This window comes from Mixophyes fleayi, chromosome 9 (genome assembly GCF_038048845.1).
Source record: "Mixophyes fleayi isolate aMixFle1 chromosome 9, aMixFle1.hap1, whole genome shotgun sequence".
Taxonomy (NCBI): domain Eukaryota; kingdom Metazoa; phylum Chordata; class Amphibia; order Anura; family Limnodynastidae; genus Mixophyes; species Mixophyes fleayi.
This window is the reverse complement of record NC_134410.1, coordinates 129260287-129275352: the sequence shown is the minus strand read 5'-3', so window position 1 is coordinate 129275352 and position 15066 is coordinate 129260287. Positions and strand designations below refer to the sequence as shown.

Here is a 15066-nt window from a genome sequence, read left to right as displayed (position 1 = left end):
AAGTAGAGTATGAGATTACCAACTGTGGTTTAATATAATGATAAATATACAATAATGAAATTACTACTCACTGGTTGACCAGATTCACCATCGTCACCCTTATCACCAGGAGGCCCATCTTGACCCTGAAGCGTAAAAAAAACAGAAAACATATAGAAAAAAGATCTTCATAGCAGATGTAGGTTGACTCTTATCTTCATATTTTTACAGTGTCAGTCATCAGTCGACTAGACCTATAACATTGATGATGGTCATAACTGAACAGATATCTGTAGTGTGGACATGGTTAGAAATGACTTACAGATGGTCCAGGTTCACCAGGAGGACCAGGATCTCCAGGAAATCCAACCGGACCCTGGAAAACACAGAAAGGCGTTACCAACATGAACAGGAGGGGCGATCCATAGAGCTCGTTATAATCATCTATTGTATCACAATGGAGCGTGGGTACAGAGATATACTTACCGGGCTCCCTTTTGGACCATCGTCACCAGGAGGTCCTTTGGGACCAGCTGGGCCAGCTGCCCCTTGAAGACCTGCTTCGCCCTTTTCACCTCTTTCACCCTTAGGACCCTATACAAAAACAAAAAGAGGATTTATATACTTACGTTAAATCCGTTTCTCTGATTCCGTCTGGGGGACACTGCTTACCATGGGTTGTGGAGGGGAGCACGGGAGTTGCCACCTAGCTAGTTAATCTTTAGCAATGCTGACAGATCCCTCCCCTCTACAATCCCCCCGCCTCTTCCTCCTCAGTTAATTTAAAAAGCCCCAAGGAGATAGGTCAATCAACCAAGAGCATACAGAGGAAAGGCAGAAGTAAGGGATCACAGTGTCCCCCAGACGGAATCAGAGAAACGGATTTAATGTAAGTATATAAATCCTCTTTTCTCTTTCATCCAGTCTGGGGGACACTGCTTACCATGGGGACGTTCTAAAGCAGCCCCCTAAGGGTGGGACCGCTCCAAAAGCCCCCCTCGTAGAGCACTACGAGCGAAATTTGCATCCGCGGATACATTAAATTGATAGAATTTGGTAAATGTGTGGACAGAAGACCAGGTGGCTGCCCTGCAAAGCTGGTCAGCAGAAGCCCCATTTCTTGCTGCCCATGACGCCCCTACCGATCTGGTGGAATGGGCCATAAGTCTCTCTGGCACAGGAAGGGTTAGCTCTTATGTAAGCCTGCTTAATAGTTGCCGTAATCCACTTGCAATGGACTGTTTAGAGGCTGGCCAGCCCCTTTTGTTAGAATCATAGAGGACAAACAGGGAATCGGTTCGTCTAATTTGAGATGTTCTTTTTACATAAATACGGAGAGCCCTAACCACATCTAACTTTTCCATAGACTGCCGATCAGACTGAGAAGTAGATGAAAAAACCGGAACTACAATTTCCTGGTTCAAATGGAAGGAGGACACCACTTTTGGAACAAAAGAGGGGATCGTTCTCAAAACCGCACTGTCCTCGTGAAAAAACAGTTATGGTTCCCGGCAAGACAGAGCTCCCAATTCCGACACCCTACGTGCCGATGCAATCGCCAAAAGAAAAACAACCTTCCAGGTCAAACACCTAAAATCTGCCTCAAGTAAAGGCTCAAAAGTAGGCCTTTTAAGCATGTCCAGTACCAGGTTAAGATCCCATGGTGCTGTAGGCGGAACATAGGGAGGTTGAATATGTAAGACCCCCTGAAGAAAAGTCTTGATATCTGGCAAATCAGCTAATTTCAGGTGAAAAAAGACTGAAAGTGCCGATACCTGAACTTTTAGGGAACCTAAATGAAGCCCTCCTTCCAGCCCATCCTGAAGAAAAGCCAATAAGCGAGGGAGACGAAAGGAGGACGTGTGACATGTCCTATTTTCACACCATCTGATATAGGCTCTCCAGATTCGATGATAGATGTGAGCCGAAACTGGCTTTTGAGCTCGCATCATAGTGTTCACTACACTGGAGGAAAAACCCCTAGCCCTCCAGAGGCTGGCTTCAACAGCCATGCCGTTAAACTGAGCTGAGGTAAATTCTGGTGACGGAAGGCGAAATCCTTGTTCTACCGCCATAGAGATTATGTCCGTGTACCACACTCGATGTGGCCATGAGGGAGCTATTAGAATTACCGGCAGACTGCCTTGCCTTACTCGTCTGAGCATGCGAGGAAGCATGGGAATCGGGGGAAACAGGTATCCTAACCTGAACTCCCATGACATCGTCATGACGTCCACTGCCACCTTGCGCAAAACCTGTGAACTTTTTTGTTGTGTCTGGAGGCCATGAGATCTATATCCGGAAGACCCCACCTCTGAACTAGAGACTGAAATACTTCCGGATGGAGTGACCACTCCCCCGGCATCATTTGATTTCGACTTAGGTAGTCGGCCTCCCAATTCTTTATTCCTGGAATGAATACTGCCGAAATTGCTGGGACATACTGTTCTGCCCAAACAAAAATCTGAGCTGCAATTTCCATTGCAGCTGCACTCCTGGTTCCTCCCTGCCTGTTGACATATGCCACAGCCGTGGCATTGTAGGATTGAACACTGACATGGTGGCCCTGGAGGAGGGACTGGGCCCCCCGAAGGGCTAAAAGAATTGCCTTCAACTCCAACACGTTTATTGATAAGGCTGATTCCTGAACCGACCAAAGTCCCTGGAGCCGGAGGTGCAGGATTACCGCCCCCCAACCTCTCAGGCTGGCATCTGTCTGGGCTATGATCCATGACCATGGAGCGAAAGACCGGCCCACCGACATGTGATCCTGATTCAGCCACCACTGGAGCGATTCTTTCGCCCGAGGAGACAGCGAGATCCTCTGGAGATCCAAGTGTATGTGGGATCCTGACCATTCCTGTAACAGATCCCACTGGAAGCATCGAGAATGAGCCCGACTGAAGGGGATCGTCTCTAAGGAGGCCACCATCTTCCCAAGCAGCCGCATGCACAAATGAATTGAGGGATTGGGAGAGAACAAGACCTAAGTTGTTATAGCCCGGATTGAACTGATCTTCTCCGTAGGCAGGAACACCTTTTGCCGACTGGTATCCATGATAAGCCCCAGGAAGACCATGCGTTGACACGGAACCATCTGGGATTTCTTTAAGTTGATCAGCCACCCATGGCTCTCGAGGACTGCCAAGGTGAGGGATAAGTGCTGACGTAAGCAAATCTCTGAGGAGGATTTGATGAGCAAATCGTCCAAATAAAGCACGACCTGAACTCCCTTTAAGTGAAGACATGATCTTCGTGAAGACCCTCGGAGCTGTGGAGAGGCCGAAGGGAAGGGCCCGAAACTGATAGTGAGAGGACGCCACTGTGAATCTTAGGAGAGACTGATGGTCGCTCCAAATGGGAACGTGAAGGTATGCGTCCTTTATGTCTATGGAAGCCATAAACTGATCCTTCACTAAGCCGTTTATTACCGACCTCAGGGATCTGTCCACCCGTAAGTGCACATTGAGGTTTTTTAGGTTTAAAATGGGTCGAAAGGACCCGCCCGGCTTCTTGACCAGAAACAGATTTGAATAAAAGCCCTGTCCCTTCTGGTTGTCTGGGACCCTGCAGATGACTCTTTGCGAAAGAAGAGAGGCGACACAAGCCTGTATTGCCTGTCTTCTTGTTGGATCTCGGGGTCGTGGGGTTACAAAGAAACGATGTGGTACCGGACCCAGCAGGTCTATCATGTACCCCCTTGATATAATGCCCCGAATCCACGGGTCTTGGGATGACGCTGCCCATTGTTCCCGAACAGAGACAGACGTCCCCCCACTGGCGCCACTTCCGGAAGAGTAGAGTGGTCGTCAGGACGCAGGCTTCTCCCGTGTCTTGGAGGCCTGGCGCCTAGCTGCAAACGAGTATCTACCCCTGACAGAGGAGCCTCGAGCATTTGGTTGTCTACCTCTAAATGACTGTCCTCTAGGTAAGGAGATCCCCCTAAAGGGCTGACAAAAGGAGCTGACCCGAGGAGTTCGGCCCCTACTTGAGAATACCGGCAAAGAAGTGCTTTTGCCCCCTGTTGCCTGGGAAATCATAGTATCCAGTTCCGGGCCGAACAAACCTGCTGCTGAAAAAGGAATGGTTTCAACTGACTTTTTTAAATCCGCATCTCCTTCCCAGGATTTCAGCAATAACATTCTTCTTGCTGAAATAGATGCAGCCTGAATAGAGGAGGACACAGACACTGAGTTCTGGGCCACCTCACAAAGGTACCCCGATGCCTCTTTCATATGCAAAGCCAGGGGAAGTAAATCAGAGTCCTGTAAGGCCTCTGCCCGTTGGTCTGCCCATGCTTCCATGGCTCTAGCAACCCAAGCTGAAGCAAATGTGGGTCAAAAGGAAGAACCCGCAGCCACAAATATAGATTTCAGCTGGGATTCCACTCTGCGATCATTGGCATCCTGCAGAGTTGCTGAACCTGGGACTGGTAGTAAAGTGTGTTTGGCCAAACGAGCTACTGGAATATCCACTTTGGGAATACTCTCCCAGCGAGCCACATCTTCCTCCTGCAACGGATATAGGGAAGAGAACCTTCTGGGAACAGAGAACCTTCTATCAGGCTGTTTCCAGGCTCCCTCTGCAATATCTCTGGGTTCTACAGAAGGGGGAAACGGATAGCCTTCCTTTTGGCCTTCTTAAATAGACTTCTGTCTCTAGGGGTAGGATCCTCCGGTTCTGGGAGGTCCAACGCTTGTCTCACCGCTAAAACCAAATCATCAATAAATTGGCTTTGTGTTTTCTTCCTGTTCCAAAGGTTGAACCTGGTTAGGATCAGAATTTATGTCCCCCTCCTCTTCTGAAAACCCCTCAGAGTCTGAAAGGACCATAAGGGTATTGGCGGATCTAGGCCGCTTCCTTTTAGCAGGCGGGATGTTTGGGGATTCAAGTAACTGGTTTAGTTTATCCAAACCCTTAATAAATGCTGTGGACCATGCTGGTTCTGTAGGAACAGGGGCCTGGTCCGTAATCAATGAGGAAGGTCCTGGTATAGACGTTCCAATAGAACCTGAGGCAGCCGGGAGGCCCACAGTAGTACTAGCATTATTAACCACGGAGGCTGCCACACTAGATACCAACTGATTGGATTGTAAAACCATCTGTACTAAAGAGGAAACCGACTGTGTCAAGGAGGCCACCCAGGCCGGTTCCTCCGTCAGTGGGGCTGAAATATGCTGGGTTTGCGCAGGGGGGACCCCTGCTTCGCAGACAGAGCAGAGCGCCAACGGGTCTTTCTGCCCACAAGGTAATTTAACATTACATCTTGAACATGTGAAATATTTTGCTACAGGGCCCTTTCCTTTATCTGTCATTTTTACAAAGGAAGGCACACCAATCACACAGACTTAAATTGTTAGATTTGGCTGTAGAGAGAAAGAATGTAGAGAGAATAGTGGGAAAAAACAAGTAATCAAAGTCATAAAAGTTGTACTTGTAATTTTTTTAAACACAATAATATTTAGGCAAGTAGGAGAACTACAATATAACCCCTACTAGCCCACTTTGTAGTACAGTAATATGTGTTTAAATAATTCAGATACTTAGCCCATAGGCCAAACAGGGGAGAAGTCCAACAGCAGTGTCCTGGTGCCTGCTCCCCCTGATCTGTGTCCTCTTCCCGGGCTTCTCCTTGGCGCCAGAAGACCGGGCTAAACCACCTCTCTCTGGAAGGCGGGGGAGCTCTGTGTCTTAGCTCCCCCCTTCTGATAATGCTGTCTCTGGAGCTGCTCCGTTTTTTTAATAAAAAATAAAAATGGTATGTGGCAGAGTAGTGGAGACCTCAAGAGTTGAGGTCTCCGCAGCGGTTAGCACCCAGATGCCCCCTCCTATGTATGAGGGGGGATCTTGGTATGGCTCCCTTCTTCTCCTCGTCTCCTCTGCGGATCCAAGATGGCCGCCGGCATTTGTAATCTCCGATAACCGATGCTGTATGCCTGCAGTGGCAGCGCCGGTTATCGGGGAGGCTCCAGGAGTGACAGTGGTCCGGAGAGACCGCTTGTCACTCACTATTCAGGCACCCCATTCTTCTCTCCCTGTCAGTGAGAGCCTCTGGCTCTTATCTGACCGAGTAGTGCCTGCGCTGCTCTGCTGTGAGTGTGTTCTTTATAATAGAACACACTCCCAGTCTGCCACCTATATAAAAATTAAAATAATGAAATAAAAATTATAGTAGAAAAAATACATGCAGAAGCTAAAACATGCCCAACTCCATGGGCACCTAAAAAAAACTGAGGAGGAAGAGGCGGGGGGATTGTAGAGGGGAGGGGTCTGTCAGCATTGCTAAAGATTAACTAGCTAGGTGCCAACACCCGTGCTCCCCTCCACAACCCATGGTAAGCAGTGTCCCCCAGACTGGATGAAAGAGAAAACATAATATTAATTACAAATCATTTTGCTTATTTCAAATGACAGAATCCTATGCATGAAAACTCCAGAAGTAGTTTTGATCATATTGACGTGTCCAGGAAAGTTACAGCATCCATATTTCATATACACAAATACAACACAGGCCGATGGATAGGGCATTGTATTAATGTAGATAATCTTTAATAATCTAATAAAAGATGCCTCTTTACTTACTGGTGGTCCAAGCTCTCCAGGAAGACCAGGTTCACCAGACTCTCCAGGATCACCCTGTCAACACGAGGGAAAAAAATCTAAAGTTAAAGAGAAACCCATCGTTCACAACTTCCAATGTAACCATTGACTATGAGGAACACTTGCTTTCTCTCCAACAGATCCAGGATTGCCGATTCCTCCAGAAGGACCTTGTGGGCCGTCGGCTCCAGGGGATCCGTTGGGGCCCCGAGGGCCGGGTGGACCAGGTGGACCCTGAAAAATGAATGAAACATAGTCTAAAATATAACAAAGAAAAAGCAAACACTGTAAAGTAAAATAATGTATAAAACATTGTAAGAACTGGAACAGCACATGTTTTTTTTTAGTATTTATTGAATGTCTGAACTGATATGGAAAAGTCTACTGGAGAGTACTAAATTGGAGGATGACTTTTCAAAATTGCTGAGTTACCGAGTACTTGATCTCCAGCAACCTCCAGCTATTTCAGCTGCTTTTATCAACTGACCTTAGAGCTCCTCTGTGTTAGATCAATCTGATAAAGTAACAGACATACTGCACAGATGTTTCATGGGAGCTGCCATATTAGCAATAGTCCCCACTTCTAATTGCAGCAAATTATTATTATTATTATTATTATCATTTATTTGTTAGGCGCCACAAGGTATCCGCAGCGCCGCACACAGTACTAACAGTAGACTATACAGGGTTAAACCATACAGAACAATGAACAAAAAGTACCAATACTTCAGAAACTCCGGCCAGTCATATGCAGTAATGACGGAGCGGAAGAACAGGTATGGAGACAGGAGGGGAGGGGGCCCTACTCATACGAGCTTACATCCTAAGGTAGGGTAAACAGACCAGGCACAAGAGGAGCCAGTTGAGGCAAGAGGAGAGAAGGGAGGACGAGCAAAGGGAAGAGATGGGGGTTAAGTAGATGGTTGGTAGGCTTTGAGGTAGAGGTGAGTTTTGAGTGCACGTTTGAAGGAGCACAGAGTAGGAGAGAGACGGATGGAACGAGGGAGGTCGTTCCAGAGAAGGGGGGCTGCACGGGAAAAGTCTTAGATTCTGGAGTGGGAAGAGGTGATAAGAGTGGAGGAGAGGCGGCGGTCGTTGGCCGAGCGCAGGGAGCGGGCAGGAGTGTGAATGGAGAGGAGGTTGGAGATATAAGGGGCAGTAGAGTTGGAGAGAGCCTTGTAAGTGGTGGTGAGGAGTTTGAAAAGGATTCTGTAGGGGAAGGGGAGCCAGTGTAAGGCGAGGCAGAGAGGGGAGGCAGAGGAGGAGCAGCGTGAGAGGAAGATGAGTCTTGCGGCCGCATTGAGTATAGAGCGGAGGGGGGAGAGACGGGAGTGGGGGAGGCCAGTGAGGAGGAGGTTACAATAATCAAGGCGGGAGATGATGAGTGCGTGGATGATAGTTTTGATGGCATCCTGAGAGAGAAAAGGACGGATAGTGCTTTCACTGTCTCATAAACAGTGAAAGCACTAACAGTAGTAAAACGTTGAGGGATTGAGTCTCCTTACTTCCCATAGCTCTGAAACAATCCCATTCTGGCTGAATTTGGAACATCTATATTTCTGAATTTTCTACGGATGATCTGGGTCTATCTCTATATGAAAGCCATTAATTAGATCCCAAAGTACATGTGTGTGTATCTCTCTCTTTCTCTCTATATAATCATTTTTGTGTATTACTGCAATTGCAGAGTGAGTCCTATCCAAATTCCTTCTGTTTCATTTTGTTGTATGTTATGTAGCTAGATTCCCTCACTGTATAACGCTGCATAATAGGTTGCTGCTTTATAAGTAAAGGAGAATAATAATAATAATGCTATCGCGTACAATGTATAGTACTACTAGGGCTGTCTCTGTAGATTTACTGTAGTAAATAGATCAAATTATAAGCAAAACTTTCTATTCTGCTGTATAACCGAAAGGTTAAAAACATCCTATTCGGCTTTCTGTGCACAGTGATTAAATATAATGTTTGTGCCCAGGAGCTATTCATTACCAGCTGCGGCGTATCTAGTACACGTGAATGCCGGCCGATGTAACGTGTCATCTGAAATCATAGGAGACCTGAACTTACCATCTGACCAACATCTCCTGTCTCCCCCTTTTCTCCAGGTGGTCCAGGCAGACCCTATGGAAGATACAAATGTAAACAATGGTACCTACAGTAACAGTCAGCAGTATACACAGATACACCGTCACATTCAAATACACATAGTAAATAGCTGTAGATGATGCAAGTTTAAAGGAAAGTCATTCAGTTCCTGAGAGGTAAATGTGACTCCTCATCTAATGCCCTTGTGTGTCCATTCTCTTAAACTACTTTAAAACGTAATAATTAATAGAGGGTGGGGGTTGAGATTACAGTGTATGGACAAAAGTATTTGGACGCTTGACCATTACACCAACAGGGACTGTAATGACATTGTATTCAAATACATATACTTTAATATGGAGTTGGTCGCCCTTTTGCAGCGATAACAGCTTCTTGGAAGGCTTTCCACAAGATGTTGGAGTGTTTTTGTGGTAATTTGTGCCCATTCATTCTGTGAGGCATTTATGAGGTCAGGAACTGATGGACGAGAAGGCCTGGCTCACAATCTACGTTCCAGTTCATCCCAAAGGTGTTCGATGGGGTTGAGATCAAGGCTCTGTGAGGGCCAGTCAAGTTTTTCCAAACCGAAATCATCAAACCATGTCCTTGCTTTTTGCACTGGGGCACAGTCATGTTGGAATAGAAAAGGGCCTTCCTCTAACAGTTGTCACAAAGTTGGAAGCATAGCATTGTCCAAAATGACTTGGTATCCTGAAGCATTAAGATTTCCCTTCACTGGGGACGTTCCTCCACACATGGAGCTGCCTAAAGCTGTCTCGCTTCTGGCTTGAACTGACTAACTTGATAACTGCTATCCTACAGATCACTGTCCCTATGAAGCCTAATTTTTTTCTACTCGTCACCAAAATAAACTCATTCAACATATCCTCACGGCAGCCACAGACTGCAAGCAGCAGAACCCTCCTTTCATCCAATATATAATTAATCGGGTTTGGCACATTCAGTGTATGGAATTTATAACCAACTTCTCTAAATCTTTTAATAAAATTTGGTCCCTGTGATTATCCTTCTTCAACTTTCACTCTCCCTTTAATTGACCATTTTCTTCCCCTGATGTGTTTATAGATACGGACCCTCGGGTCAAAATCCTTCCTCTCCTACTTGTTTTCCCTCTCTCCACGGCTCTAGCCCTGTCTCTCTTCCCTCTACCCTCCCCTTACTCCTTACATAAAAACCGGAGTCACCCAATACTTATATGTTAATGCCCTTTTTTTTTCTACTGAACAATACTATATATCTTGTATTGTTGATATGATATGCGACACGGCTATATCAGTTTCCTCCTCTTTTGTACCGTTTGACACTTCAAAAAAAAAATATATATATTTAAAAAAAAAAAAAGATTGCCCTTCACTGGGGATAAGGGGCCTAGCCTGAAAAGCAGCCCCATACCATTCTCCCTCCTCCACCAAACTTCACAGTTGGCATAATGCAGTCAGGCAGGTAACATTCTCCCGACATCCAGACTCACCCATCTGACTGTCAAACAGAGAAGCGTGATTTGTCACTCCACAGAACACGTTTCCGTTATTCCACAGTCCAGTGTCGGTGTGCTTTACACCACTCCATCCGACGCTTGGCATTGGTCTTGGTGATGTGAGGCTTGCATGCAGCTGCTCAGCCATGGAAACCCATCCATTAAGCACCCGCCGCACAGTTTTTGTGCTTACATTAATGCCAGTGAACTTTTGGAACTCTTCAGCTATGGAATCAGTAGAGTGTTGGCGACTTTTACACACCATGCGCCTTGGCAGTCATTGACCCCACTCTGTGATTTTACGTGGTCTTTCGTTTCATGGCTGAGTTGCTGTTGTTTCTAAATGCTTCCACTTTCTAATAATATCACTTACAGTGACCGTGGAATATCCAGCAGGGATGAAATTTCACAAACCATCTTATTGCAAAGGTGACATCCTATCACAGTACCATGCTTGAAGTCGGTGAGCTCTTCAGAACGACCCATTTTGTATCACAAATGTTTGCAAATGGCTAGGTGCGTGATTTTATACACCTCTGGCAACGGGTCTGATTGAAACACCTCAATTCAATAATTAACAGGTGTGGCCAAATACTTTTATCCATATAGTGCATATGGAGGGGAAGCTGGAGCAGGCAGTAAAGGGACAGAGAGGAGATATTACTAATTACATTACCATAGCTATCAGCATAGATGTGAATATATGGGGAATATATTGTGGAAAAAAAATAAAAAAATTAGCCATTGCTTGTATTGTCACCTGCAATCCAACTGGACCTGGTGGGCCGGGGAAACCTCTAGGACCCTCATCACCCTTCTGCCCAAAGAGCCCTTGCTGCCCCCTGGGTCCTGGCTCTCCGTCAGCTCCCTGTGATGAAACAGAGGACACAGAATTAATTACCTGATCTTTCGGAAAGAGCCATGTTGGATTACCAGCGGGTCAGAATCTACTTACAGATGGACCAGGCTGGCCAATTGGACCCTGGGGTCCTGATGGTCCGGGTGGGCCCTGCAGGAAGAGAAATTACAATATACAAAACTGTTTTATGAAAAAGCAAATAACTATTGGTGACCTGGAAACAAGTTGTACCTGTTCTCCCTTGTCACCTCTGTTTCCCTTCTGTCCTGGCTCGCCAATTTCACCCTGTGAAATGAAAAGTAAAGTTGTGTTATAAGGTTTGAACATCTGCTGACATTGTAGTAACAGAAGTGATACAATGTTATACTGCATAAAGGAATGTAACAGGACATGTAGAACATCCCTCAGACGATTGTACATCGCAGCTGCAGAGAATAGGACAATTGTTTCTTCTTAAGATGCCAGGTTTATTCTATCTCTGTCTGAGGCTTGGCAGTCACTGAATTAATCTATGAAGCTCCACCCACTTTGCAAAGGAAAAACAAATGGGAGGAGCTAACTTCTTCTGACCCCAAACTCCTCCAATAGCTTCACTGCCCAATAATGTGACTGTTACAGGATGGAAGGACCATGGGAAGGGTAGTTACTCTTCTTACCTTATCCCCATCTTCACCGGGTGGGCCGACTGGTCCAGCAGGACCAGGGAGACCAACAGGACCTTGGATGCCATCACGTCCGGCAGGCCCCTGTGGACCCTTTTCTCCCTGTAATTACAAGAGACGAGTGTAAAGAGGAGAAAAGTACAAGCATCATAGATGTGTGGATCATCTCAATTATCCAAATAATCTAGTATAAACCTGCATTCATGAAGAGCGGCGTATGTTCTAGGAGGTAGGAGAACTAAACCTTACATCATTCTGGGTCAGTATCAGAACATAAGAAGTTACATGTCTCAGGTGTCACAATATCCTTGAATAAAAAGAATCTAAGACTGGACAAGGATTGACGCAGGACCCACCCAGTCCGATATCGCTAAGTGGGAGACCAACAATTGCTTTGCTGCTCTAGAGTCTGGTGAGAATATGATTTGGTTGCCTGAGAAGTGTGGACATCTGGTGACCTCCTTGGATGTTACATGAGGCATTTACAGTGTGATCACTGTGAAATTTTCCATGGTTGGTTTGAGACTACATGAGATAAGAGACTGGAACTGACAATTTGCTATATGAGGAATGTACTGAAGATATAATTAGAGAACATTGAGCTTGACGTATGGTATTACAGTTGATAGAACAATAAAACTGCTTGCTTAGCTATGCCCTTTATATGGAGACACCTGTTACATAATGTTGATCCAGAAAAATCAACATGGCAAAATGAGGTCACGGAATCTGCAACGAAGAATGATTAGAAGCAGGAGATTGCAGTGATTCCTTATGAGTTCATAGCAAGTTAGATCATTTACCACCACAATAATGTCATTTTCAATGCAATTACCGATCCCAAACTTTACACAGTTGTAAAACTAATTGGCAATGTGATAGAAGTGACAGGGTATTTGCAGAACCTTTGTCACAGGCGGGAGGAAAACGTCTTGATTTGTCTTGTATGAACTGCTGGATTTAAACATTTTGATGATGATCTATTAGTGGCATTGTTACACACGGCTGCTAATTTCATATGGACTTTCAGAGTAAACAGTATAACTAATGCCACTCATATTGATACAAATATATAGTGAAATAATGACATTGAAAGCTTGTATCTCAATGAGTGTTATTGTATCAGCATTACAGGGTACTAGATTATGTTTCCTTTTCATCTATAAATAACAATAGCATTGGACTAGCTAAATTAAAAAACAGTTTCCCCGAGTTGAATTCTCCACCAGTCATTAGCACAAATGAAATAAAGAGCATTTTAGAGGCTGAGGTTTGTGCTATTGTTTGAGCCATGAACAGTGAGCTGCTGAATATCTCCGCTACGTTATGAATCCTTGAAGCCAGCGGTAAATGACTATAAATAAAATAAATGGCACTTTTCATCTGGCGTGAAGTGTGGTCTGCATTCTTCCCTCAGCAAGAGCCCCTTATGAAGTTGTTTTGCTGGGCCCTCGTCTGCCATCTTTTATTATGCCGATGTAAGCGAAAATCCAGTGATGAAAAAAGCACCTTTAATAACCAGAATCAATCAACATTAATGCCCCAGTTCAATTGAAATTCAGTCCTGCTTTAAGCCTGGTCCCGGCGGAATCCAGTACATGTAGCGTTTGAAATATTCGTGTCTGGAGTGTTTGATTTTCCACAATATAATCAGGGATTGTTGTCGGCATTCTGACACCTGCCATGTAAAGCCGAGTGCGCTTGTTGTACAATCCCGAGTGGAGTCACAGGTATTAGGGAATGAGCCACTTCCCAGTTAGCTGCAGAACTCTCCTCTGTATCTGGAATCTGTAACTTTATGTACTGGTAATAGGTGGATATATATCAGGGCGTGTAACGTCAGGAACCTGCAGCTTATGTCCTACAATGGAATTACTGCTCGTAGATTGTGTCTTTACCTGATGTTCTGTAATATTCAGTGCTTATACACGGATGGACTACCAATGCCATTTTATTTTATACAACCTTTGTACCAGTGCCGTACTGTGCCCTCCTATGCCCCCTCCCCAAGCTATTGGTGTACCAATGGTGCCCTCCGCTCCATATTGCTACTCTACCGGTCATATTACAGCCAATATCTGTAAATGTATAGCCGCCATAAGTCCTTATAACAGATAGAGACAATTTGGCTAACTCGTATTTCTCCTCATATCTGTATCGAATACATTAATCAATATTTACTGTCATTATTGGAAAGAAGTATGTAAACCTTTACATTTAACAGTAAACATGACCAGTGTTATAGTCAGCGTGTCATCTTGGTGATAACATCATTCCAGATCAGCGCAATCCAAGACCTGATTTGACCTAATATAAATCTATAACAGAACGGCAGAAGACATCTGTTTTACAAGTGTGATAAGGATTGGTGACGTGATGAAAAACTCTGAATTTTTCTCTGTAGAATTAATGGATAAGTCCCAAATGTATTCTTCCTTCAATGATTGTAAACGGTCTGTCTTATGTCTATGCCAAAAAGTTCCACTGTCGTCCAATCTGTGCACAGAATATTCTTCCGAATGGTGCCGTGGGTCGTTCGTTCCCTTCTTGGTACACTCCTACACACAGTAGTGTTTAACATTCTTCCTTAGCTGGCTAACTGGGATAATGATGGCTGATTTAAACCAAACTGGCCAAATGTCCGTGTATCTGGGCTTAACTGACCACGAAACAAGGTCAAGAACGATTTAAACCCTTCCTGAACTCCCAGCCACTATCACTATGTGGGTGCAGTCCACGGCCAACAGTACCGAGCCTCATGGATTCCAGGCAATTGGGGGTAACATTAAACATTGGCGACAATGAACACTGACGATAGACGATGCCAGAATGACCATTAAGTCCTTGGTTCTTACCCTGGGCTCTGTTATCTCCCAGAGTATTTTATTCTTTGCTCTAAGAGTAGATGGCTTTTGCATGAATGTTGTCTCTATGAAGATTGTCTGATCAACTGTGCTTTATTAATGGTGTTCAGCCCCGTGAGTATCAAAAACGTATTTTGTAACTCCTCAGAAATCCACTTTGCCCGAGACCTTATTAACTTCCACAAACCTGTATCATACAGAGCAGACTGATGCAACAACAAAGGACCCATGTTTGTTTGTCATCTCATTGATCGGAACACCTAATAATGTATCCTTTAACAGGTCTGAGGTTCACATACATTCTCCAACAACAACTAGAAATGGATAAATATGTTTTAAATTACATTATTGTGTATTATTTAAGGAATCCGATTTTCTTTAACACTATGAGACTTTAGCCACAAAATGTCTTTTATCACTAGCTTTTTTTTAAAAAAAAACTATGTAGTGCTTAAATAAGAAACATTTAGCTGCTGACCAATTCTCTCCATAGACATCAGTAGTAAAAGTGACACC

At 44.8% G+C, this 15066-nt stretch overlaps 1 protein-coding gene across 3 annotated transcripts in view; it reads right to left on the bottom strand.

Annotated features, from left to right (window-relative positions):
- The window catches only part of COL5A1 (collagen type V alpha 1 chain), a 270218-nt gene that overhangs the window by 21416 nt on the left and 233736 nt on the right, over positions 1–15066 (bottom strand). For all 3 annotated transcript variants that reach the window (XM_075185732.1, XM_075185733.1, XM_075185735.1), the window contains 10 exons: positions 11681–11788; positions 11256–11309; positions 11121–11174; positions 10926–11033; positions 8650–8703; positions 6706–6813; positions 6562–6615; positions 466–573; positions 302–355; positions 72–125 (listed from right to left, as the gene is read on the bottom strand). In XM_075185732.1, coding sequence (XP_075041833.1) covers positions 72–125; positions 302–355; positions 466–573; positions 6562–6615; positions 6706–6813; positions 8650–8703; positions 10926–11033; positions 11121–11174; positions 11256–11309; positions 11681–11788 — 756 coding nt within the window. The remainder of the gene's footprint in view (positions 1–71; positions 126–301; positions 356–465; positions 574–6561; positions 6616–6705; positions 6814–8649; positions 8704–10925; positions 11034–11120; positions 11175–11255; positions 11310–11680; positions 11789–15066) is intronic.